Source organism: Trifolium pratense, linkage group LG5 (assembly GCF_020283565.1).
Source record: "Trifolium pratense cultivar HEN17-A07 linkage group LG5, ARS_RC_1.1, whole genome shotgun sequence".
Taxonomy (NCBI): Eukaryota; Viridiplantae; Streptophyta; class Magnoliopsida; order Fabales; family Fabaceae; genus Trifolium; species Trifolium pratense.
In genome coordinates this window covers 57,159,475-57,185,164 of record NC_060063.1, presented here as the reverse complement: position 1 = coordinate 57,185,164, position 25,690 = coordinate 57,159,475, and the positions used below count along the sequence as shown (strand labels likewise).

At 34.1% G+C, this 25,690-nt stretch overlaps 2 protein-coding genes, 1 long non-coding RNA gene and 1 pseudogene across 5 annotated transcripts; 1 reads left to right on the top strand and 3 right to left on the bottom strand.

Moving 5' to 3' along the window:
- The first annotated feature begins 2,084 nt into the window (after positions 1–2,084).
- LOC123884204 lies at positions 2,085–2,582 on the top strand. The gene has a single exon (XM_045933252.1). The coding sequence runs from the start codon at positions 2,085–2,087 to the stop codon at positions 2,580–2,582; it is 498 nt and encodes a 165-aa protein (XP_045789208.1).
- Positions 2,583–4,852: 2,270 nt separating this feature from the next.
- On the bottom strand, positions 4,853–7,049 carry LOC123884202. The gene is made up of 5 exons (XM_045933249.1): positions 6,525–7,049; positions 6,165–6,334; positions 5,768–6,056; positions 5,508–5,674; positions 4,853–5,425 (listed from the first exon to the last, which is right to left on the bottom strand). Exons 1-5 carry the CDS (start codon positions 6,656–6,658, stop codon positions 5,229–5,231), a joined length of 957 nt encoding a protein of 318 aa, XP_045789205.1. The 5' UTR covers positions 6,659–7,049; the 3' UTR covers positions 4,853–5,228.
- A 1,900-nt stretch (positions 7,050–8,949) lies between these two features.
- Positions 8,950–14,528, bottom strand: LOC123886966 (annotated as a pseudogene).
- Positions 14,529–15,210: 682 nt separating this feature from the next.
- On the bottom strand, positions 15,211–18,722 carry LOC123885853. Of its 3 annotated transcripts, none has more exons than XR_006801273.1 (6): positions 18,111–18,722; positions 17,628–17,774; positions 17,466–17,530; positions 17,228–17,297; positions 15,642–16,202; positions 15,211–15,530 (listed from the first exon to the last, which is right to left on the bottom strand). It is a non-coding gene; the product is annotated as an uncharacterized LOC123885853 (long non-coding RNA). The 3 variants fall into 3 exon arrangements; XR_006801271.1 differs by having other exon boundaries at positions 15,767–16,202; positions 18,111–18,719; XR_006801272.1 differs by lacking the exon at positions 17,228–17,297 and having other exon boundaries at positions 15,767–16,202; positions 18,111–18,719.
- Between the last annotated feature and the right edge of the window lie 6,968 nt (positions 18,723–25,690).

Here is a 25,690-nt window from a genome sequence, read left to right as displayed (position 1 = left end):
ATTATTTTTGTTTCCATATGATAAAAAAAAATAATAAACAAATATTAATGTTTTGTGTGCAATATTTTATCTTCAATTTATGAGTCTATATATAATTAATATTTTAACTAATAGTATTTTATAAAATCTACCATTTGATTAGAAGTACACTATATATTATAGATTATTTATGTAAATTTTTACACGAATCTAAAACAATTTAAAACGTTTTTGATATTCATAAAAATTAAAAATGTTCAATAAAAATGCATAAATTCTTAATTTTAGTGGGTCTCGATAACATATAAAATAATTCTAATTTTGTGTAAAATTTTAAATAAATAATCTAAATGATATAAATTTTAACTCCATTAAATATTTTATAAAATTTATATTTTTTAAAATGTTATTACGTAGCCATAACATTATCTGTGTAATTTTATTCGTCATATATAAAGTTATTGAAATGAATAATTTCATAGTTCTAAGAAGGAGAAAAACATTACTGTGCATGGTACTTTATATTATTTTATTATTTTATTTAATAGCAGTATGCACTTTTGTGTTTTTTTTTGTTTTTGTTGTAAAGATAGAAATTAATAATGCATTTTTCAAAATAATAGTAATTCATAATAACAATAATACGCATGACTTGAAAGAAAAAAAAAAGTAAAAATAACATTATTGCACATGAAATGAGGGCCGAAGCAAATATCACTTAAATATATAAATTGCCTTTAGTGGGATTCGAAGGTGGCTATGGACCGAAAAGCTAGTTTTGAGTAAAAAAAGTTCATTATATTAACTTTTCCAAAAGCTCATTATTGATTTATTTTACACATAAAAAATAAGCAATTTTTTTTATCAAGTACTTTTAGAAAAAACTGTTTGGCCCGATTTCTCCTTTTATGGAGTAAAAAGTTAAAATTAAGTTGGGTCAAACGATACCTAAGTGTGTGTTAAATATATGTAAAAAAATTGTAAGTTAAATTAGTGCTTTGTACAAAATGATACCAAATTAGTGCTTTGTATAAAAAAATGGAGCCAGATTAGTGCAATCACTGAGTTAAGCCATTAGGCGATCACTGAGTTAAGCTCAATGATACATATATTTGTTGCCAACTCTTCAAAATGATACCAAATTAGTGCTTTGTATAAAAAAATTATATTTTTTAAAAAGAAATTGCTTAATAGTGCGAAATTGATTTTCACAAAAAAAAAAAATGCGAATCAGCTACCTGACCATATATTTTTCCTATTTTCCTCTTATTTGAAAAATAAAATTGTTAACTTTAATGTTAGATTTTCTACTTGGCTTTATAACCCTTCCTTTGTCTCTTCCTCCGCCGCTCCATCAAACCAATGAATGTGTTAAAGTGATCATCCTATCGTAATTTCCGTACAAAATGCAATTTTATTGTCTGTCGTGAAAAAATATGTCGCACTGAATAGAACCACTCTTTTTAAAAAGGACGTTTGATTTGACAATAAAACTGGCAATATTTAACTCTTAGATTTTTAACTCATAGATTTTTATATTTTTTTAAATGGACATTGACAATTTTTTCTTTTTACACAAAAAAAATAATTTAACTCTTAGATTTTTCTAATTTTTAAAAAGAACGTTTGATTTGTCAATAAAAAATACATCACATTCAAAGGATAAAGATTTATTTATATTTTTAAAAAAAAAAAGATAAAAAATATATCAGATTCAAATATAATCTTTTTTTTTAATAAAAGATTCAAATATAATCTCATAAAATCTTTTAAAATAACTTGGACACCAAGTTTTTTAAAAAAACGTTTGATTTATCAATAAAAATACATCGCTTTCAAAGGATAAAGATTTATTTTTTAAAAAAAATAAATAAAGAATACATCATATTCAAATATAATCTTCTTTTTTTTTTTAATAAAAGATTCAAATATAATCTCACAAAATCTTTTAAAATAACTTGGACACCAAGTTTTTGTTCCAATAGAATTGAACGAGGTAATATTATATATATTTAATCAAATTCCCAAAGTAAGATGATCCACATTCACTATACTCTTCATATATACTCTAGTCCTTTTCTTCTTTCCCTTTCAATCTTCCAACAATGTCTTCTTCAACCAACCCCACAATCTTCCCTCAATCAAACTTCAACATCCCAAGCAAAAATTATAGCCACACAATGACCCCAGAAACCCTAGATATTTCAACAAACAACATTGAAGAAAAAGTAGCAACAATAGAACTTTATGTTCAAGGATTCTATAAGCTTTTTGTTCAACCTTTTTATGGTTTTAAACCTTTAGCAACAGAAAGGGAATTTATTGTGTCACCAAAATATGAATACAAGTTAAAGTTTCCTCTTTTCTTGGTAAGTAAAAATCCTCACTTGTTTCCTTTTTGCGTGTCTCAAAAATTGGCAACATTACCCATAAGCACTAGTTTGGCTTCTTATATTGAACCATTTATTGTTCGCAATGCCATTCAAATGGGACAAAGGAATGAAGACAAGGAGTTTAAGATTGTTTTTGATGTTAAGGTTGTTGAGATTGATTTGGCAGATTATCATGAATGTGATGGTTACCGTAAACGTGGTCTTATTTAATTAGAAGGATTAATGATCGAAGATAATATTATAGATTAGCTTTTGTTGTCTTTGTGTGGTATTTTATTTTAGTTTATGTTATGAGATGTAAAAAGTTTAGTGTATGCTTGGTATCGTGGTGCTCGAAATTGTTAGGTCGGACGTCGTGATCCGAATTCGAAACCGGAATCTCATAATTATGTGAGTTTAATTTCAATGGATTACCACTTCATTTAAGATCGGAAAAAAAAACCTCAAAAAAATTGGTATAAAGAGGATCGGTATCTTAAATGAAAAATATTTTTCTTTTGGTACATTATCTCAATTAATTGATATTTCATTTGTATGTTTTTCTTTGTCTTTCATTTCTCTTGCTTTTTTTTTTCTTCTCTTGGCGCAGTGGTCACAATGATAAAATTTGATTGATCCCGTTGGGGGTTTTCGGCATCCATTCTTAAAAAATAAACCTCTCAGCTCATTTATTTCCACTCAAAATAAATTTGATTAATACGACGGGTGGTTTTCACCGTACACTTACCTTCTTCTTTTTTACAAAGTAGACGGTACAGGTCTAATTAGCATAATATGTACTAATATATGGGTTTCATTACACATTTGGTCCCTTACGTTTATTTTATGCTTCAATTTGGTCCATTACGTTTAAAAAGTATCTATTTGGTCCGTTACGTTTTTATCGTTTGCATTAGTTAGTGTTTTCCGTCAATTTTGTCACATGTGGCAGCCAGTTTGCAATGTGGAGAGACACGTGGACACTTGGACACACTGACACATGTATAGTCCAAGAGGTGTTAGTGACAAAATTAACGGAAATGACTAAATTAAAACTTATTGGTGAAGGAGAAAGAATAGCTTATAAAGACATATATAATAGTATGACAATGGTTGTTATTCGTTTCAATATATAATAGTATATATTATTTTTTACAGACAAAGACAAAACCTTGATAATTTTTTAATGAAAATTTGGTTTAAATTAATACAATTTTTTACGATTTTTTTTACTTGATTCGTTTGGTTAAAAAAGTCTAGGGTCTGGCGTATTAAATGACAACCGACGTATTAATTTAAAATACAAATGTGTCGATAATAGAAAGATACTAATTGAAATTAAAAGACAACTGACGTATTAATTTAAAATACAAATGTGTCAATAATAGAAAAATATTAATTGAAATGTGACAATAATTGACGTATCAATTAACTTCTGAAAATAAAGGACATTAAATATGAAAATACAAATGTGTCAATAATAGAAAGATAGTAATTGAAACGTGACAATAATATTTTCGTAGCGAACAATTCAAAAAATAATTGGAATAGTTTAAATTATTTTGAATACAATATTCATTATATATTATACCTTAACGTATTCGTTTCATAATGTTCATTCTAAATTTTTTGCTAATATTTTGAACAATTCTAAATTATTTTGAATTATGTGAACATTGTTGTTGGTGGTTGGTGTTTGTTTTGAGTCCCGTCTTGGTATGATAAGATGTGAAAATCAACACTAGACAAATCAATCAAAATAATTTAAAATGGAAAATATCCTAAATATGTGATGTGAAAATCACTTATTTAAGTAAAAACGTAATTAAAAAAGAATAAGATGAGTGATTTTGGATTACGTTTATCCTTAAAAACATCCAAGATTCATAGAGGTTGTCTCATTACTTTTTGCCCAATTGAGTGTAATGTTTTCTGAATCCAAAAAATTGTTTATAATAATACTACTAATTCATTTATCCCATGTTATTTGGTATTCATTTCTCCTAATTGCTTAGATAAACATCTATGTCATTTCCGGGTTGTCTTGGGCCCGAAATCATCATCGATAACATAATATATTTACGCTTCATGCACAACCAAGAAGATAGGTTGTAAATCATGAGCAGAACGGACCATGAACTATGGCTATGAACTATGGCTAAGCATCAAGACAATTTTGTACCGTACTTGCACATCAAGACTATAAATTATATTTTTTTGGCCCATTGTAACCATTCTTAAAATAGTCGATCACCTTACAATTATAAAACTGCCATCATTGATATGCATCGCACCACTGGGCTTGGGGATCAAATGGTTATTCTAAGGGCAAATTGATCCAGTCACCAATTTGTAAGTTTTTCAAATTAGGGAAAAAAATTGTTTATAATAATACTTTGATTTTTAGACTAATTTGATCTATTATTTTTTCTTACGTTATAAGCCCTGAATTTATATTATATATATCCTTATAGTTTGAAGATAAATAGAACTGACCTGACCATTTATATCCACCGACTTTAAAATAATTGGATTCAACCATCTTCAATTTTGTTTCCACCAACGAGGAATATGATTTGATCTTAAACAAGTAATTGGCTGGTGGCACAATCCGCTTAGATCTTGAAATACCTACATTTTGTATTTGTATGGGCAAATGATTTTGAAATTATTTACTGTTTTGCCATGGATTAAAAACAATATTGTTTCAACTTATTTAATGTTATTTATTCGATAAAATTGCTTCCTTCAAAAACAAAAACAAAATAGTAGTCTAAAATTTCAAAGTACAAAGACTTTATTTATTCGAAAAAAAAATACCAAATGAACTATGCTTACGGCAGTTACATAACCAACTTTATTTGGAGTAGCAGATAATTAATTGTCCACCACACCACAACCATTGTCCACAGAGGGATTGATCTTAATCATAGATATGTTAATGATTTGAAGCTCTATAATCATAACATCGTCTTTAATATATCCTTTTGCTGCTTCATTAAGTTCACTTAGTGATATGAACTTATTAAATCCCAATAAATCATTTGAGACACCAAAGCTGAAGTTCTTGCCGGCTGTAGCATCAGAATACAACTTCGTATTAAAATTTAAAAATAAACAAAAAAAATTGATAAACAACATTAATTTAATTGGTACCTGTTTTCTCAAGATCTTTTCCATTAAGCTGATCTATAATTTTGAACTTGTAACGTGCATACACTGTTCTGTTTGATGGGAATTTTTCACAATCTGTTAGGTTCAAGTAAAGAGATAGATATTTGCCTCTGATGCTTTCTACTCCTTTAGGAAAAACCTTTACCTTCCTATAATAAATTGCATGAAATTAATTAATTAATAAATTTTTAGTTATGAAACCAAATTAAGAATGTGTTAGATATAAGTGTGATGGGTTATACCAGTCTCTCTCACCAACAGTGATGGATTTGGTGGAATAATAAGAGGTCTTATCCAATGTTGAGAATTTCTCAAGTTTCCAAGTGAGTGTAGCAAAAGGAGGATCCTTGACCATAGAAAGAGTTTCCCAATTGCCAGAGTGGCCAATCACAAAAACTTCAGCTCCAAAGACACAAGAATCTTTAACAAGGTATCCATTGGATTTAACTTTGAGGTCTTTCAATGAAATTAATTGGTCAAAACCCCATTCGGTTTTCAGTTCATGGAATTTTCGTACAGCACCATCACCATCTATAGTAATAGTGAGTGAATACACAAGATTAATTAATTTAGTAAATTATTATTCTCTTTCTTTTATTTTTAAATATTTTTAAATTTTTGACGAATATATATACCTACCTTGCATGGTCAAATAGTTGTTATTTATCGCATCAAACACAAACAACTTAAAGTTTACATTAATCTCCCAACCACCGGTAAAATTCTCCGGATCTACAATCGCTAGGTATAAGGAGACATGATCCTTGCCATTGCTATTTGAATTTCCATTTGGATAAAGTATCAACTTCCTAGAGTAAAGATAGAAACAACAATAAGCTTATAGAATATATAATTTTATAAATTTCAGATATTATTATTGACACTGCGAGTGAAAATTTCGTATCAATATAACATTAAAAGAAAATTCAATTCCTCAATGTTAACGAGATCAATTAAGAATTTATAAATTAAAGAATAAAAAAAGAAAATAGAACTGACCAAGTGTATCCACCAGCTTGAAAATAATTGGAGTCAAACATCTCCACCTTTGATTCTACTAACAAGGAATATGATTGGATTTTAAACAAGTAATCTGCTGGTGGCACATCTCTTACAGATATAGACAACGGCATTTTCTCAAATTGACTGATTGCTGTTTTTTTCTTTTTTTTTCTACAAGAGAGAAAATTGCTGTGTTAAATTGGAATGAGTATGAGATTCCAATATATATACAGATTTTCATTAGAAAATGACAAACAACTTGAATTAAATAATAATTGCTATATATTTTAATTTCAATTAATAATATTTCCTAAAGGCTCTAATGAATTAGGGTACGTTTGGATTTGACTTATTTTTGAGCTTATGAAAATAGCTTATGTAAATAAATAAAGTTTTATGTTAATTCATAAGTTTTCACTTACAAAAGTAGTATATATTTATAAGTTGTTTTCTCATAAACTAACTTTAAAAACTTATAATATTGTATACAAATTAATTTATTTATATAAGTTGTTTCGCAATAGTACATTAAACAATGACCAAAAGCTTAAATAAACGAAAGTCACTATTACTTCTTAGAATTGTATTGTATAGGACAGGATAAGGTTTGTTGAATGCAATAATTGTTTTACACTGAAACTGAATGCTAACTTCCAAAATCTATAAATGTGTTTCCACCAATACACGTCCTGTCCTGGTATGACAATGCATTTTAACATCTTCCTTCCCCTATACGTAGTGTCAGTCAGTGTGTGAATGGGGAGACTTTGGATCATCCTCATGCATTGACTCATACACACGGCTTGGCTTGCACATGTTTTCTTCATCAACAACCAAGATCCTAATTCATACCTTGCAGCGTTGTACGTTATTGAGTTATTATTATTTGCTAAGTTTAAATGTTGTTATTGAGTTACTATTATTCAAAAGCTCTAACTTCCTTCTTCGTGGTTTATTATTGCCTCTTTCTCATATAGGTTCCCTGAATCCTCTTATAGTAGTGTGTTACAAGTCTTTAGTTTTTGATGTACTTTCTCGTAGGGTACGTTCATTGTCTTTTTTAGCGGTCTGATTATATGCTTCTCCTGCTCTCATATATATAAGCAAAAGTTACTTTTTTAGATTTATTGAAAAAGTTATGTATCTTGTCTATAATTTGGACTAGATACATTATTTTTTCAATGAATTTAAAAAAATAATTTTTGCTTATATATGAGATCGGAGGGAGTATAATATTATTTGTCATTAAAAAAAATATCAAAAGCTCTACCTTTAAATGGCCCCGCAAATGGGCGGTGAGATTAATTTTCTCGAATTAGTGGGGTGGCATGGGTAGCTAAGCTGATTAAGGTAATTGAGCTATGGGATACTATGACCGCTCGCCAGCTTTTCATCTATTATTTTATTTTTTTCGTTGTTCAAGAAGGCCCAAATACATTACTGACGGTTGGGAGTCTTCAATAACCCACAAATACATTACTGAGGGCTTTTAACCCTCAATAAGTTTGGTCAAGAATGTCATGTTTTCTTGTAGTGAAAAAACTAAATTAACATAATATTGTAATACTAACAACTAACATTATATTATAAAAAAAAAAAAAAATACCCTCGAATTAGTCAATTCTTAAGTTGGATACCAAATTTAAAAAAAAATAAAAAAATTGCTAAGTTTAAAATTTTTTAAAATGACAAATATATTGTATATAAAATTTAATACCGTACGTAAAAATTTAGTTAAGGTGTGAATTATATCATATTTAATTTGTCTTATTTTAAAAATTCTAAAATTTTGAATAATATACGCAAGCTGACTGAAATGTAAGGCCCAAAAATATGATCAGAAATATTTGAGGAAATTTTTTTATATGACTAAAAAGCAATCATAACAACTTCTGTTCCAAGATCTGAATAAAAGTAGTGGAAAAAACACCCTACTAAGATTTTTATAACGTCGGTTACTTAATTTAGGAGAGTGTTTTTTCCTCAAAATTTCTCATTTTTATAACGTCCACTACTTAAGTAACTGACGTTATAAAAATCTTGGTAGGGTATTTTTTTCCTCAAATATCTCATTTTTATTACGCCCACTACTTAAGTAGCGGATGTTATAAAAATGATATTTTTGAGAAAAAAACACTCTCTTACGTAGAATCCGTTACTTAGCGAACGGAAATATTTTGATAATTTTGTAGGGCGCGTCCCAGAATCAGTAGGGTGACAAAAATAAATCTCTTGTTGTGAATAGACTAAAGGATCGCACTTTGCTTTAACAACCCAAACAACCTATTTGAATTTATTTTTTTTACACAACAACCTATTTGAATTTAATCATTATAAATTCCAAAATATAAAATACCAGATAAATGTGCACAACCAACATTATTTGAAATATTTGTAAAAAAAAAAAAAACATTATTTGAAATACAAAGAACGTCCACAACCAACTTTATTTGACGAAGTACACCGAAATAAAATACTAGAAAACTGTCCACAACCAACTTAATTTGAAGGGCATAAAATACTAGATACATGTCCACCACAAAGGGATTAATCTTTGTTTTGAAATTATAGCATCATTCTAGGTGGAAATCTTAACAATGGATATCTTAAGGATTTCAACCTCCATGATTATTGCATCATCCTTAATATATCCTTTTGCAGCTTCATGAAGTTCACTTAGAGATAAGAACTTTGGAAATCCCCATTCATCACTTGAGGTACAAAACCAGTGATTTGCTGCAGCACAAAAAAAAAAATACAATTGAGCCTAACCTTTTAAATAACAAAAAAAAAAAAATTATAATTATTTTGTCTCCAAAATTAGAAGAACATGATAACCAACATTATTACCTGTTTTCTCATAATATTTATCATGAAGTTGGTCCAATAATCCTATCTTGAATCTTGCATACACTGTTCTGTTGGATGGGAACCTTTCACAATTTGTTAGCTCCAAAAAAATACATAGATTTTTACCTCTCTCATCTGCATTTCCTTTAGGATAAACCCTTAACTTCCTACATTTACATAATAATAAATTGCACAAAATAATTAATTTTTAATTATGAAAACAATAATAATTAGAATCATATTAACATATGTCCTAAGGACACATGTTCAGAATTTTAAAAATAGTATATTTTATAAGACAAAATTTTCACTTTAACTCTTTAATTAACATGTGTCATAAGACGCATATGTTAATATTTTTCTACTAATTAAACCAAAGAATTGTTAGAAATAATAATTAAGTGTGATGATGGAGGTTTGATTATATATACCAGTCTCTCTCACCAACATGGAAGGATTTGGAGAGGTAATAGTTGTTAACCAATTTTGAGAAGTTTTCAAGTTTCCACTTGAGTGAAGCTTGAGGAGGATCCTTGACCATAGATAGACTTTCCCATTTGCCAGAATGACCAATCACAACAACTTCGACTCCAAAAACACATGAATCTTCAACAAGGTATCCATTACATTTATCCAAAAGAATCTCCAATGAAATTAATTGCTCAAAACCCCATTCAGTTTTCATTTCATTAAATTTTCTTACAGCACCATCAGCATCTACAATAAACACATAGATGAATAAAAGAGAATGAAATATTTAGTATTTGTCTATTTGAGCGTATTTGAAAAAAAATTAGAGCCCAACTTGAGTTGAAAAAATAGTTCTGTCGAACTTGAATAAAATTTCGAACTAAACTAATTTTTATTGAGCCAAGTTCATATATATATATATATATTAGGCTGCTTGAATCGACTCGACTCATTTTCAGGTCAAATATAAATAGTATATATATACCTTGGATAGTCAAATAATTGTTGTTTTTCTCATCAAACACGAACAACTTAAAATTTACATTAATTTCCCAACCATGAGGAAGCTTCTCTGTATCTGCAATTGTTAGGTATAAGGAGACGTGACCATTGCCATTGCTTTTCTTATTACCACTTGGATAGAGTATACAACCAAATATATATTTCGGGTATGCTTTGTACTTAAATTTTAGTTGTCCTAAATATATATTTGGTTGTTTTTGAAAGAAAAAAAAAGTCTAATTCGATGTTACGTATATATTTTCGGCCTTGTAAAATAGAAAAGAGGCAGTTCCGTAAATATAATTCAGTTAATAACTACCAAAAATAGTATTATACAAGTAGAAACGAGCGAGGGATGTAAAAAATAGAACTGACCACTTGTATCCAGCAGCAAGAAAAACATTGGACTCATACTTCTCCAACCCTGTGTCCATTAATAGGGAATATGATTGGATCTTGAACAAGTAATCGGCTGGTGGCAGATCTCTCACCGTTCTTGATATACCTGCATATAAAAATTATATGGATCGTTAAGATTTTGAGAAACAAGTCGAATTTGTATATAGAAAATAATTACACATGAACAAAAGGTAGACGGACAACAAGCTGCGCTGCTAAATATTTTTTGATAGCAAAATCCAATCGAACTATTATAAGAAACAAAATAAAGTTGAAGAAGAATGCATACCAACTTCATTATGAGCACTTGAAGATGGCTTGCGGATAGTCTCCAGATCAGACAACGGCATTATCTCAAATGTATTAAAAGTGATGACCACTTTGAATGAGATTGAGATGCCACAATATATAGAAATTATGTGATTAAAAAATTAAATTATAGATTGACCAAAAACTTGATTTAAAAATGACTAATGACTTTCATTAAAGAATGAATAACGTACCAGCTAGTAACTTAAATAATGACTATATTTTAGTTAATATTTCCCAACGACTTGAATTAAACAATGACCTTGATCTATAAAAAAAAAAAACTTGTTTCTATATCTAGTATTTTTTTTTTTTTTTTACAAAACAACTTGTTCCTATATCTAGTATTAAACTTGCTTAAATTTGTGATCGGAAGGGGCTGGAACCACTCGATGTCAGAACTGACGTTCGAGCCAGATTAGATGGTCCAATGAACTGATTATTAGTGTTCTATATATATCTAGTACAAACTTGCTTAAATTATCCAAGAACACTTGGCGTCAATATCTTTTAACTTAATTAAGATTTTGGATTCGATTTCCGACTTGGACATACAACACTATTAAAACTATTAAGGGGAGTTTACCACCCATTTGTATCGCACAAGACTTGAGGATTAATTTCCGTGTAGAGAATATCCAATTTATAAGAAAAGAAAACTTGCTTAAATTTAAATAATAGAATTTCTAAAAGTAAATAAAATACAAGAAAAATTTTCACAACCAAACTTTATTTGATATTTGATATGTTATTGAAACACATCTGATTTACGTTACACCAAAATGAAACACAAGAAAACATTCTACTACAACAAGATAAATGTCGACCATAATCACAAGAGTCGATCTTTATTCTTAAAAATTAATCTAGAAGGAAATCTTAACAATGGATACTGTAAGGATTTGAGCCTCTATGATTATGGTATCATCTTTAAGATATCCATTTTCTGCTTCATTGAGTTCACTTAGAGATATGAACTTTCCATACCCCCATATACGACTGGAAGAATTAAACCAACCGTTGCTTGCTGCAGCAGAAAAAATATATATAACTTATCAGAAAATTGTAAGTAAATGATAAAAAGTATATTTATAATTCTTTAAAAGTTCACAAAATAAGAAGCTTTGAAAAATAAATAAATAATGTTATCACCTGTTTTCTCATAATATTTATTATGAAGTTGGTCTAAAATTCTCAACTTGAATTTTGCATACAATGTTCTGTTTGGTGGGAACCTTTCACAATTTGTTAGCTCCAGATGAACAGTTAGACTTTTCCCTTTTTCATCTGCTTCTCCATTAGGAAAAACCTTTATCCTCCTGCACATATAATTAATGGTACATTATTTTTTGGCACATATTCGTAATGGAATACTCCCTCTCCTGTCTTCATTATAAGCAAATTATACAATATATATTTTTAAAATTTATTCAATAGCAATTATATTTGATCTAACAAATAAATTTTTATTTTATAATTAAGTACAAATAAAAGTAGAAAGAAGGACATTTGATGCAAACAATAAACATTAATTAACAATTTGTTAGAAATTAATTAAAAATAATAGGTGGTTGATATATTATACCAATCTCTTTCACCAACAGTGATGGAATTGGAAGTGTAAAAGGTCTTATCCAATGTTGAGAATTTCTCAAGTTTCCAAGTGATGGAGGCATGAGGAGGATCCTTAACAAGAGATAAACTTTCCCATTTGACAGAATGACCAATCACAAAAATTTCAGCTCCAAACACACATGAATCTTAAATAAGGTATCCATGAGATGAGTCAAATAGTTCCTCCAATGAAATTAATTGCTCAAAACCCCATTCACTTTTCATTTCATGAAATTTTCGTACAGTGCCATCACCATCTACAGTAAGCAAAGTATTAAAATTTATCAAAAATGAGATGCATGTAATATTTTATAAAAATTTACAATAAATTGTAAGAGGCTATCATATTAGATGGAGTCATGCAAGTACTAAGAAGAATTTGCTTTCTGTAAAAAAATAAAAGAGAAGTTGTATTTATGTATATACCTTGGACAGTCAAATAATTGTTATTTTTCTGATCAAACACGAACAATTTAAAGTTTACATTAACCTCCCAACCATCAATAAGATTCTCTGTATCTGCTAATGCCAAGTATAAGGAGACATGGCCTTTTCCATTGCTTTTCGAATTACCACTTGGATAAAGTATCAATTTCCTAGAGCAAAGATAGCATCAAAATTGTTACAAATGTCCCAAGGAGATTTATACCATTGTTTTAAATATTTGGTGAAAGATAAATTTGTTGAGTAAATATCCTTAAATTATTAAGAAATAGTGTAAAAAAAAAACTTTTAAAAAAATTGAAAATAATCCAGTAAATATCCTCCAATTATTTCAACTTTCAAATTATCCAGCAATAGACATTAATTAATTAATTAATTGACCAAACAATTTTGGAAAGGTAGAGGGTGAAAATAGAAATAACCATTTGTGTCCACCAACTTGAAAATCATTGGACTCGTACTTCTCAACCTTTGTGTCCATTAACAAGGAATATGAATGAATCTTGAACAAATAATCGGCCGGAGGTAGATCTCTCACGGATTTAGAAATACCTACATCAATATTGATTTTCAGAGTCCATATAATACTAATTACAATCTCAAATACAAGTATGTATTTATAGGGAGAGTTCAAATTACATCATTTAATAACATTTTAACAAATATAAACTTTATAAAATTTACTAGTAAATTGAAAATTTATATTCTATAGATAACATCTATAAAATTTTACGAAAACTTTAACCATTTAAAATAGTATTAATACTCATGTTCAATAAAATGGAATTAGACGCTAATTGTTCTATATATTAATTGTGATGTTCTTTATCTATATTATTCATAATTGCCCACAATTTCTTCAAATTCATAATTTTCTCAAACTTAATTTGTTATAACCATAAAAAGTGTATTTTAATTGAGCAACGTCACGACACGAAAAATCTACTATTATCAAACATGTATTTTTTATTTTTTTTAGAATGAAACTGATGATCGAACCCAAGACCTTTAGCATACTACTCAAACCCTCGCCATCAAATAAGTATTTTTTATATATAAAAAAGGAGTAAACTCGTAAGCTATAAAAACATTTATAAGAATTGTTTTTAATTGATGATAGTATAATTTTGAAATTATTGAAACTCCATTAAAATGAGTCAAATGGATTAAATAATATATATATATATATATATATATATATATATATATATATATATATATATATATATATATATATATATATATATATATATATATATATATATATGAAAAAACAAAAGCAAACAAGAAATCTTGAAATGAAGAAGAATGCTTACCAACTCCATGGTGAGCACTTGAGGTTGGCTTAGGTTCCAAATCAGACAAAGGCATTTTCTTAGATTGATATGTTAAAGTTAAAGGTGTGGAATTGGAATGAGATGAGAGGCCCAATATATAGAAATTTTCCGACAAAATATTGAGCAAAAACCTGATTAAAAAATGACTAAGAGATTTTTTTTTGGTACATAATGACTAAGAGATTTTAATTATTAAAAAATGACTAAGAGATTTTAATTATCGAATGACCAACAACTTGAATTAGAGAATGACTATATTCTAATTATGATTTCCCATAGACTTTAATATTTTCCAAAGACTTTGTCAAAGAAAAAAGCTTTTAATTAAAGAAATGACCAAAAACTTATGATCCATGTGAATAGATTTAGCTTAACCAGATGTCAATTTCATTTAAGACTATTGAACCGTCACTAGTACAGAAAACACTTTTTACATCTGGCCAAAACCCCCTTTTACATCTGGCCCAAGTCAGAGGTAGACGTACGAGAAGTAGTAAGTTTATGCTTTTTACATCTGACATTCGCCAGATGTAAAAGTATCCCCTTTTACCTCTGTTCTCGTGTTTCAGCTGACCAATTTTGTTTTTTTTAATTAAATTGGACCTTTTACATCTGACCAAGTCACCAGATGTGAAATAGTAACTTTATTTATTTATTTTTTTTCCAAAATCCTGCGTTTTTTTTTATATTTTAAATCCTATTTTGTAACTAAAAAAAACCAAAATAGCATTACAATTCAACATTCAACCAAAATACAATTACATTCAACCAAGTCATTACAATTCAAATAAAATACCAAGTCATTACAATTCAAGCAAAATACCAACTCATTCATCCAAAATGTTATAACTTTCAAGCAAAATACAAGTCATTACAATTCAAAACATCATAATTAATGTGAATCCATTGTAACATCACACAAATTAACCTAGCTAGCTCCTAAGCCTCATCATCGGCAACATCATAATCTACCTCGGGATTGTATAGGTCAAGAAAACAAGTTACCCAGCTGTTTCGCAATTCATAACCTAGCTAGCTCCTAAGCCTCATCATCGGCAACATCATAATCTGCGTTTTTCTGCAAAAATTGATAATTTAACCACCTACAGTCCCATTTCATTAGCTATAGACATTATATCATATACTATAATTACAGTAGAGTTAAATTTGGGTTTTTAATTTAACTCACTCTAAATTCCATAAAATCCTATTGTTGTCGTGCATTTATTAATTATGGGAAACTAAGGTAGCAAAACTCGTACTTACGAGTTTCCATGAAACTCCTCTAACAATCACCAATCTCCAATTTCATACCTTTCTCCAAATGGCCATGTCCTTCCATTTTCATTCAATTCTCAGCTCCAAATACTTCAATCACAGCCTCTTTCTCCAAACAAGCCACATATAATTACCAAGAATGAGATTAGTGATATTTGTAACACCAAAAGAATAGAATAATCCTAGAGAGAAGGAAAAGAGCTTGAGTTTGCTTACCTACGATCAAGAATGGTTGGATAGGGGAAAGAACAACATACAGAGGCAGAGCACGCTGCTGTCGTCGCTAGGCGATGATGCTTCTCACTAGACGAGCTGTTTAGTAACAGAAACGCAGCTTTTGCTGCCACTCCACTTGTTCTTAAACAACCCTTAATTTTCTTCTACCTTAGATCCAGGTTTGAATTTGTCTTTCTCCTTCTTGAAAACATCCAGGTTTGAATTTGTTTTTCTCCTTCAACAAGGTTTAAAAATCCTGAAAACAACATCAATGAAAGTCCATATAAATTCATTTTGTAAAATAAAAACAGTATCTTGTAGTTGCCTGAAACATCATTTAAGATATACATAGTCCATATACTGTCTAGGAAGCAATCAAAGAGGAAAAATATAAGCAATGAGGAAGCTGTAGAAATTGATATTGGAATGGAATTCTCATATGAATTCAACAAAGAACATGCAAACAGAATTTCATGATAAACTCACCAAAAACAGAATTCAACAAATTGTGACTACTAAAAGTCTAAAACTAACTCTTTTGTAAAAAAAAAAAAAGAGAGTCTAAAACTAACTAAAAAAACAGAAAAAAGCTGCAGACCCTCACACCTGAAAAAGGAAAAGAAAATTTGGGGATTTGTTTGTAATTTCAATACATTCAGTTCCTATAGTGAAATGAAAATCTCTCACACATTTAAGTACCAAATTTACTAGTATTTACTAAAAAAAGTATAGGAAACATACCAAAAAAACGTAACATTGCTCCAATGCTTATTTTTTTATAAATGTAACATTGCTAACAAAATATCAATACAATATTCTAGAATGAAATCCTCCAGGGCTTTCACGTTCATGGCCAGGACAGAGGATTGTTAAATTCATTTAATCAAAGGTGAATGACTACAGGACAGAGGAATGTTAAATTCTTTTAATCAAAGGTGAGTAATCACTACTCAGTTCACGGAAACTTTTAACTTTTACCCCTAGTTGGCCAGTGATCAACAAAAAGAAAGGAAAAATCAAAATGAAAACCAACACTGTAAAAATGAAGGTTGAGATATGTTCAAGTTTTGCCTCATTGTTATTCCCTGCTGTTTCACATCACATACATTACATTTGGTACTTCTTTCCTCAGCTTGTTCCAAACTTCACATAATTCCATCTCCTAATTACTAAAGACATTATTACACCAAACAGTAACACACAAGACTTCATAAAGCAAGCAACCATAACTTAAAACCTTTGATAAAACCTATAAAACTATGAGGAAAAGTAAAAGTTCACCTCAGGTGTAAGAATAATGGAGCGATTTATATATGTTGCCCAAGACTTGAACAAGTGAGCACCAGCTCCACTAAAAACAAAGCAATTAACAAAGCATGTATATTAGCTAATAGGAAACCTTAGCAATGTCTAAATTCATATAAAGAAACATAACATCGATACTCGTATTAACCTATTAAACACAAATGCCACATGCTTTTCACAATGCAAAAAATAAAACCATCACCAGCATTATTACCTTGGGAAAACAAATATGTGGTTCCTGCCTCCAGATAACCGAAAATAAGGCATTTGGCTAATAACCTAATCATCACATAAACATAATTTCAGCTAAGTAATTCCTAAGATTCATTTAGAACATTAGCAATACACTTTAAATTGAAACGAAAGAGTTTTTTACTTTAACAAAAGTGTTATTAATTTCTTTGTCGTTAAGTCCACCCATCATACGTGCACATTTAACATAAGATGGAACAAAAAACAGATCTGCTTCCTCCTTCTTTTTCGTCCTGAATCTTGATTCTAAAAGTAACTTGTGTATTTTTACCTGCAAAACAAAAGTAGTAATTAGTAGGGTTTTAGAAAATTATAAATGATCCCAAAACACAACATTTAGGTTTTTAATGTCAATAAAAAAGAGAAACATAAAAAAGAGACTACCAGGGCAACACGCCCACAAACCAAAAGCAGAACAAAAAGATAAAAACCCCAAAAAAACGCACATAAAACCAAACAAAATACGCACATCAGCAGGACATAAAACCCCAAAAATTACATATTATTATGATAATAATCATCATCAAAGATATATAATGATAATAATTAGAATTCAGTCTTTAACCAAACAAAAAGAAATTAAAAAATTTGAGAATAGAATCAGTACCTGTTTGTGTTTTCAGTTGTAGGGAGAGGAACGATAACAATCTGAGAGAAGCTTCAATTTGTTTCACTGAGCTTCGATTTGGGGCTTAGGGTTCGAGATCCAGATCGAGAGAACCACTGTGAGAGAGAGGACGAAATCGAGATCGAGAGAATGAGTGAGAGAGGACGAGTGACAGTGAGAGTGAGAGATTGTCGAATCGAGAGAGGAATCGAGACGAATCGAGGGTTTGGGTTTGTTCTTCGGTTTTGTTCTTGACATCGAGAGAGAGAGTGTTATATTTGAGTGTAGGTACGCGTCTGAGAGTGTTTTGCACTTGAATCAATTATTCGGTTCCAATTTTTTTTTTTTTTTTTATTTACTCAACCTGACTTGTTACATCTGAGGATATATTTGCCCAGATATATATTTATTTTAGACAATTTTCGAGATAATTACAGTATTGCCACCGCGTTTAGTTATGCTTCTGGTACATTGAAGTCAGATGTAAAAAGTCTTTTCTATTTATTTTTCACATCTGTGGATATTGAAGCCAGATGAAAAGGCTACTCCATATAGCCTTTTACATCTGACATATGCTCGTCAGATGTAAACATGATGTGTAATATGTCATATTTGTACTAGTGCGTGTTATTCATTTTAGTAATTTCAATTCAGACTTCATGATTTATATTTTATTTAACTTTTATGTCGTTTATTATTTAATTTGAAGGAGAGATACACTCTTTAAGTAAATAAAATCAACGGAAATTTGAGGGTGTTATTAATGACTTAAATCCATCCAAATTCTTAGTTGAAAAAATATCTTGATCTTAACTGTTGATCAGAACAGGTAGAAGGCCAGCTGGAAGTCCGTTGAGCAGGTGGTAGGCAGTAATCCGAGCAGATGATCCACGGAGGGGGGGGTTGTACCTGCAGGTGCTCCGATGCCAAAGTCAGACAAGGAATAGAGAGCAAAAGAGATACTAGAGAGAAGTTAGAGAGAGAGAGTAATTGTGATAATGAATAGTGTCTACCTTGCTCTCCCAAGAGGGAGAGTATTTATAGCCCCCAGCTCTGGGCCAAAGGTCCTCTTAGTGGGCTGGACTAGCCAAGGCCCATTAAGAGGGACTGCCAAGATATCACCCTTAGATAGTGGGTAGAGTAGTAATTTTACCCTATCTTGGTGGAGAGGTTGTGCCATGCTGACATGGAGGTGATTGGGCAAGCCATGTGGACTTTGTGAGGGTCTAGGTGGACTAGCATTAGTCTAGTCCAGAACAGGAGCCCCCCAAGTCGTTGCTTCTAGGCATAGGAGTGATGACTTTAGATGTGTGCCCAAGTGCAGAAGGAAATCTCCTTGCAACCTCTCTTGAACGAAAGTGGACGAGGAAGTTGCTCGTCTAGGCCTTGCTCGCAGCGAGTATCTGCAATGTTTAGCTCGAAGTGGTTTCAGTATTTTGCTCGTATTTACTGCGAGGAGATAACTACGAGAGGGATTTGTTGCTCGTATTTATGACGAGGAGATAAAGGAATTGTTGCTCGTTGCTATGACGAAGAAGTTAGCAACAAGGAGGTTTTCTGCGAAGCGCAGCTTTTGCTTGAAGACTTGCTCGAGTGAAATTCGAGCATCCTCTTTCATTGGGGACGTGAAAGGGTGCATTTACTGCTTTGATTTTTACGAGGGAGTGTAAGGACCATTGGATCAAAGCGTCTCTTCACTTTCCTGGCTTGATCTATATAATAGAGGAGAGTGAACTTCATTTTTACTTTTCACTCTCTCTCTTCACTTGTGGATTTCTCTGAAGTTTAAACATCCTAGTCAAATCGCTCTTCAGATTTCCCTCATATTCAAGGTAATTCTTCCAAATTTTCTTGCTTAGATCTATCTTTTGTCATTTCTGCCCAGTTTTGGGCGTTTTTTACATGAAGAATGTATGAATTTATGAACATTAGGATGAACATGCCGGGCACCATATGGATTTAGTGCCGGGGAGCTTTCCTCCCTTTTGAAACTTTAGATTAGACGACTAGTGACGGGGAGCCTATCTCCCCGTTTCAAACTTTGGATAGTTTATTAAGAGCCGGGGAGCCTATCTCCCCGTTTGAAACTTTGGATAGTTTGTTTAGGTGACGGGGAGCCTATCTCCCCGTTTTTTAACTTAGGAAATTTTGCATGAAATTTGCTGTTTAAACTTCATGCCGGGGAGCTTACCTCCCCGTTTTTAACTTAGAGAAAATTTCACGAAATTTGTTGTTTAAATTTCATGCCGGGGAGCTTATCTCCCCGTTTTTTATTTGCCTTATCCTCCTCGGAAACGATTTTGATTGCCATTTGAAAAGGGCTTTGGTCGGGGACAGCGTCCTCGTCCTATCCTGCGCCCTTTCACTTGAATTGCGGTGAAAGGGTGGATTTGATCATCGAATTCACTTTGTTTTTGCTGCATTTCAGGTTGTAAAATGTCAGAATCCGAGGAGGTTGTGGAAAGCCAGGGTGCGGAGAAGTATACATTGGTCGACTGCATAACCGATCCTGCGCTGGATTGGGTTGCTCCAGAACCCCGGGGAATAGCCTCGGCGCTTAGTTCCCAGGATCCAAGATTATATATGACCGTCGAGCAGCAGAGAGCAGACGGGCTTCAAAATTGGTCGACCCGTATACCCGGGGAGGGTGAACGGGTGTGCTCGTCTTTTGACGGGCATGGTTTCGCTATGTACGAATTTGTATTTAAGGAGATGGGGCTCAGGCTGCCGTTCAGCCCCTTTGCGGCCAGCGTGCTTAAAGCCTTGCAGGTGGCTCCGTCGCAGCTGCATCCAAACTCGTGGTCTTTTATTATGGGATTCGAGCACCTCTGTACGTATAAAGGCGTTCTTCCCACTCTTCCCCTTTTCTTTAGAATCTTCAAGATTCAGCGTAAGCCGACGAGGGAGGTTGGGCGAACACCTCGTCAGAATTGGGTTTCATTAAAGCATCACGAGGATGTTAAATTATTCAAAATGTTTGTAGATTCCGTTAAGGATTTCAAGGAGAGGTACTTCGTCGTCCGGCCAGAGTCTTCATCTGCCCGGGAGAGTTTATTGGAGCTGGCGGAAGATAGGGACGAGCAAGGTGTTGCTCGCAAGGATGCCAGCGGGCAAGTTATAGTTCGGGCAGTTCCTAAGTTCCCGTTAAGCTGGTCGTACACCCATTTCCTGAAGGAGCCTAAGGAATATACAACCGGGGACGCGGACCTGTCTCCCGAGGACATGGCTGCCTTCGAGAGTTTGAAGGCTTTTGTGGACGGTTTTACTCCCGGGGTCTGGACGACTCGTAAGGGAGTTACCATAAGAGATGAACACGGGGAGCCTAAGGCCTCTCCCCGCTTTATTAATACTAGGACCCTCCTCAAGTGCAAAAATGCCGGGGAGGTTAAACTTTGTTTGGGTATTTCTTCCTTTCTTTTTAACTTAGAAAAATTTCTGCTATTATTGTGTGTATTCCTCGTCTTTTACTAACTTGCTCGTCATTTGTTTGCAGACGAAATGGAAACTATTGCCGAGCGCATGCTGAAGGCCAAGCAGGATGAGAAGGCGAGCAGGTCTGGCCGAGGAAAAAAGAAGGTTGTTACCAGAGCTTCCCAGGAAGTGAGGCCGGGGACCCCTTCCGTGCAGGTTATTGGGACCTCGGGTGTTGGTTCGGGCACCCCTACCTCAGCTCCCCGGCCTCCTCCAGCGAAGAGGACAAGAGAAGAAGATCCCCCGGTTGAAGATGCGGGCATGGGAGGATGCAGCAAGTTTCCAGTTCCTCGGTGCTTTACCGTGGACAAATTTTTTGAGAAGTATCCTCCGGAGGTCTTTGAAACTGAAAGGGCTGCTATTCTTGACCAGGAACCAGAGGCCCGTAGGCAGCAGCATGCTCGTGACATGGCTGCTATGGTGCGGATGGTCTCGAGCTCCCTTGTCCTTGGTGACGAGCGGGAGTCCTTAGTCGAGCAGCTGAACACTGCCCAGGCCAGGCACGAGCGGTCCAAAGGTCGGATCAACCAGCTCAAAATTGCTGTGGAAGACCTAAAGGAGAAGCAAAAACATTGGGGCGACCAGCTGGACGAGCACCGTAAAAGGGGAGAGGATTTGGATGCTGCTCGGGCTGAAATTGAAAGGCTTAATGCCGCCATGGCGCCGGGCGAGAACGAGCACAGGGCTGCCGAGGGGTTGACCACCCGAGCAGACTTGGTCAAGGTGATTGCTCAGCTGTCCCATGACTTTGTAGAGGGCACTGAGTACGCCTTTGAGAATGCCGTGCAGCAAATTAAGTGCCTTAATCCTGACGTGGAGTTGGTGACCCGGGGAATGCATGTGAACGGGCAGGTCAAGGATGGCCAAATTGTTATCCCGGCTGGCCTGGCCGACTCTGATGAAGAGGAGGAAGACGCTGAGGGGGTGTTTGAGGAGGGTCGTGAAGATGAGCAAGATGACGTGCATGAGCAGGAAGATAGGTGCGAGGAGTAGATGTCCCCGACCTTCTTATTGTAATTTATTTTGTCTTTTTGAATTTTTGGGGCCTTTGAGCCATGGTTTGTAATTTTGGAACAAGTGGGCTTTTGTCCCCGTATGATTTTTATGACAATTCCGGGCAGGTGCCCGTTTTATTTATCTATGCTTGTTTATAACTGCTCGTCTATACCTGCTCGCATGTATGTTTACATTTTCTGCTCGCGTGTATGTTTCCTCCTTTTTTAACTTAGAAAATTTTACAAAATTTTGTTGTTTAAAATTTCATTCGGGGAGCCTCCCCGTCTCATAACTTAGAAAATTTTTCATGAAATTTGTTGTTAAAAATTTCAACCGGGGAGCCTCCCCGTCTCATAACTTAGAAAATTTTTCATGAAATTTGTTGTTAAAAATTTCAACCGGGGAGCCTCCCCGTCTCATAACTTAGAAAATTTTTCATGAAATTTGTTGTTAAAAATTTCAACCGGGGAGGTCTGGTCCCTACTTTTAACTTAAACTAATTTTATGCTAATTTATTGCTCAAAATCTGAGCCGGGGAGCTTGTCCCCATTTTAACTTAACGAAATTTGTTGTTTAAATTTCGTGCCGGGGAGGTTATCTCCCCGTTATTAAGGTGCTCGTCTGGGCATGCTGGTATGCTCATTCGAGCAAGTTGGTGTGCTAAGTTTTGCCTGTTTATTTTTATGCCTGTTTTGTATACTTATCATATTTTTGCATGTATGAATGCTGCGCTCGTTGTTATTTTGCCGGGGAGGTCTCCCCTGCTTGATACTGAGCATGTTTTATTGAGGGTAGTCTCCTCTGTTTTGACTTAAACAGTTTAGGGAACTGTATAAGCACTTAGAGTTGTTTCTAAGTTACGCGAATACAAGCACGCTAGTGTACCCTTCTTCGCAACCTGAACCTCCCATCGCGAGCTGGGTGCTAGGTCGTGGCACGGGGACGATGGGCTCGTTTCAAGAGTTATCCTCGTCTAGCAGGAGTTCCATTTCCCTTATGGTGAATTAGTTCCCCTGCTATGGTTTTAGATGAGCACGTGTGCCATGGTGCCCTCCGTTGTCTAAGGTGCTCGATTCGTTGTGTTCTGAAGTGCGAGCAGCCTTTTAGTGTGGCAATAACTTAGCTGTAATATTGTTTCAATTTCTGGGCATTCCAAGGTCGAGGAAGTTTCTTTCCTTGAAGGTCCTCGAGATAGTATGCACCATTTTCTGTTTTGTCAATGACGCGGTATGGTCCTTCCCAATTGGGTGCAAGTTTGCCATCCTGGGAGTCTGCATTGCGTCTTAGGACGAGGCTGCCCACCTCGAATTCTCTTTTGATGACTTTGGTGTCATGACGGGCAGCTATTTTCTGCTTCAGGGTGGCCTCTTTTAAGGAAGCTCCCGTTCGGATTTCTTCGACGAGGTCAAGCTCCTCTCGAAGTGCCTCGTCATTTTGCTCCTCGTCTAGAGGTTGCTCAGTCCGACGAGATGGTTCCCCAATCTCTACGGGGATAACTGCCTCCGTTCCGTATACCATTCGGAAGGGGGTCTCTCCGGTTGTGGAGTGTGGGGTTGTTCGATAGGCCCAGAGTACATTGTCAAGCTCTTCGACCCATTTCTTTTTGTTTTGGTCGAGTCTTCTTCGTAACCCTCTCAGGATTACTCTGTTGGCTGCTTCAGCTTGCCCGTTGGTTTGGGGGTGCTCGACCGATGTGAAGTGCTGCTTGGTGCCCAGGGCAACAAGGAATGCTTGAAAATCTTTGTCTGTAAACTGTGTTCCGTTGTCTGTGACTACCACCTGTGGTATTCCGAATCTAGCTAGCACGTTTCTTTTGAAGAAGCGCAGGACTCTGAGTGATGTGATGTCGGAGAGGGGTTCGGCTTCCACCCACTTTGTGAAGTAGTCCACTGCTACTATTAGGTAGCGATTTTGATAAAGTCCTTTGGTAAAAGGACCAAGTAAGTCCATGCCCCACCAGGCGAAGGGCCAGGGGGAAGACAAAGATTTTAGTTCTCGAGGGGGAGCTAAGTGCATGTCCCCATGCCTTTGGCATTTGTCACATTTTTTTACGTGGTCTTTGGCGTCCTGTTGCATAGTAGGCCAATAGTACCCTGCTCGTAGAGCTTTCCTGGCAAGTGACCTTCCTCCCAGGTGTTGGGCGTTAATGCCCTCATGGACTTCGCGCAGGATGTAATCTGCTGTGTCCTCGTCCACACATTTTAGGAGAGGAATGGAAAATCCTCTCCTGTATAATTTTCCATCAAGGATGACATAGGAGCAGGCTCTTCGTCTGACTATAGCTGCTTGTTTCTGGTCGTCAGGGAGAGTTCCGTGCTCGAGGAAGTTGTATACTGGAGTCATCCAGCAGTCTTTGTCGCCAATGACGTTTATGTCCACAACCTTGCTTGATTTTTCTATGCTTGGACGAGGGAGTATCTCTTGGATGACAGATTTGTTTCCGCCCTTCCTTTTTGTGCTTGCCAGCTTGGACAGGATATCTGCCCTTTTGTTGTGTTCGCGGGGAACATGTAATATTTCAACAGAGTTGAACTTTGTGATCTTTTCCTTTACTAGCACCAGGTATTCAGAGAGGTTATCATTCTTGGTCTGATACTCTCCTAGCACCTGTGAGGCGACCAGTTGCGAATCTGTGTATATTTTTATCTCCTTGGCTTGCAAGTCCTCGGCCAAACGTAGTCCAGCGAGGAATGCTTCATACTCTGCTTGGTTGTTTGAAGTCGGGAAGGATAATGCTAGGGAGACCTCGATTAGTAAGCCATTCTCATTTTCAAGAATGATGCCTGCACCTGCTCCTGTAGCGCTTGATGCTCCGTCTACAAAGATTGTCCATTTATCTGCTCCGTCCACTGTAGGGGAGGAGCTCGTCATCTCTGCAACGAAGTCAGCTAGGACTTGGGCTTTTAGAGCTTTTCTGCTCTCGTAACGAATGTCGAATTCTGAGAGTTCGAGGGACCATTTGAGCATCCTGCCCGCCATATCTGGTCGGCCAAGCAAAGACTTGACTGGTTGGTCTGTTCGGACCACAATTGTATGGGCCAAGAAATAATGTCTTAGTCTCCTCGCAGCATAAACTAGTGCCAGGGCTATTTTTTCAATTTGTTGGTATCTTA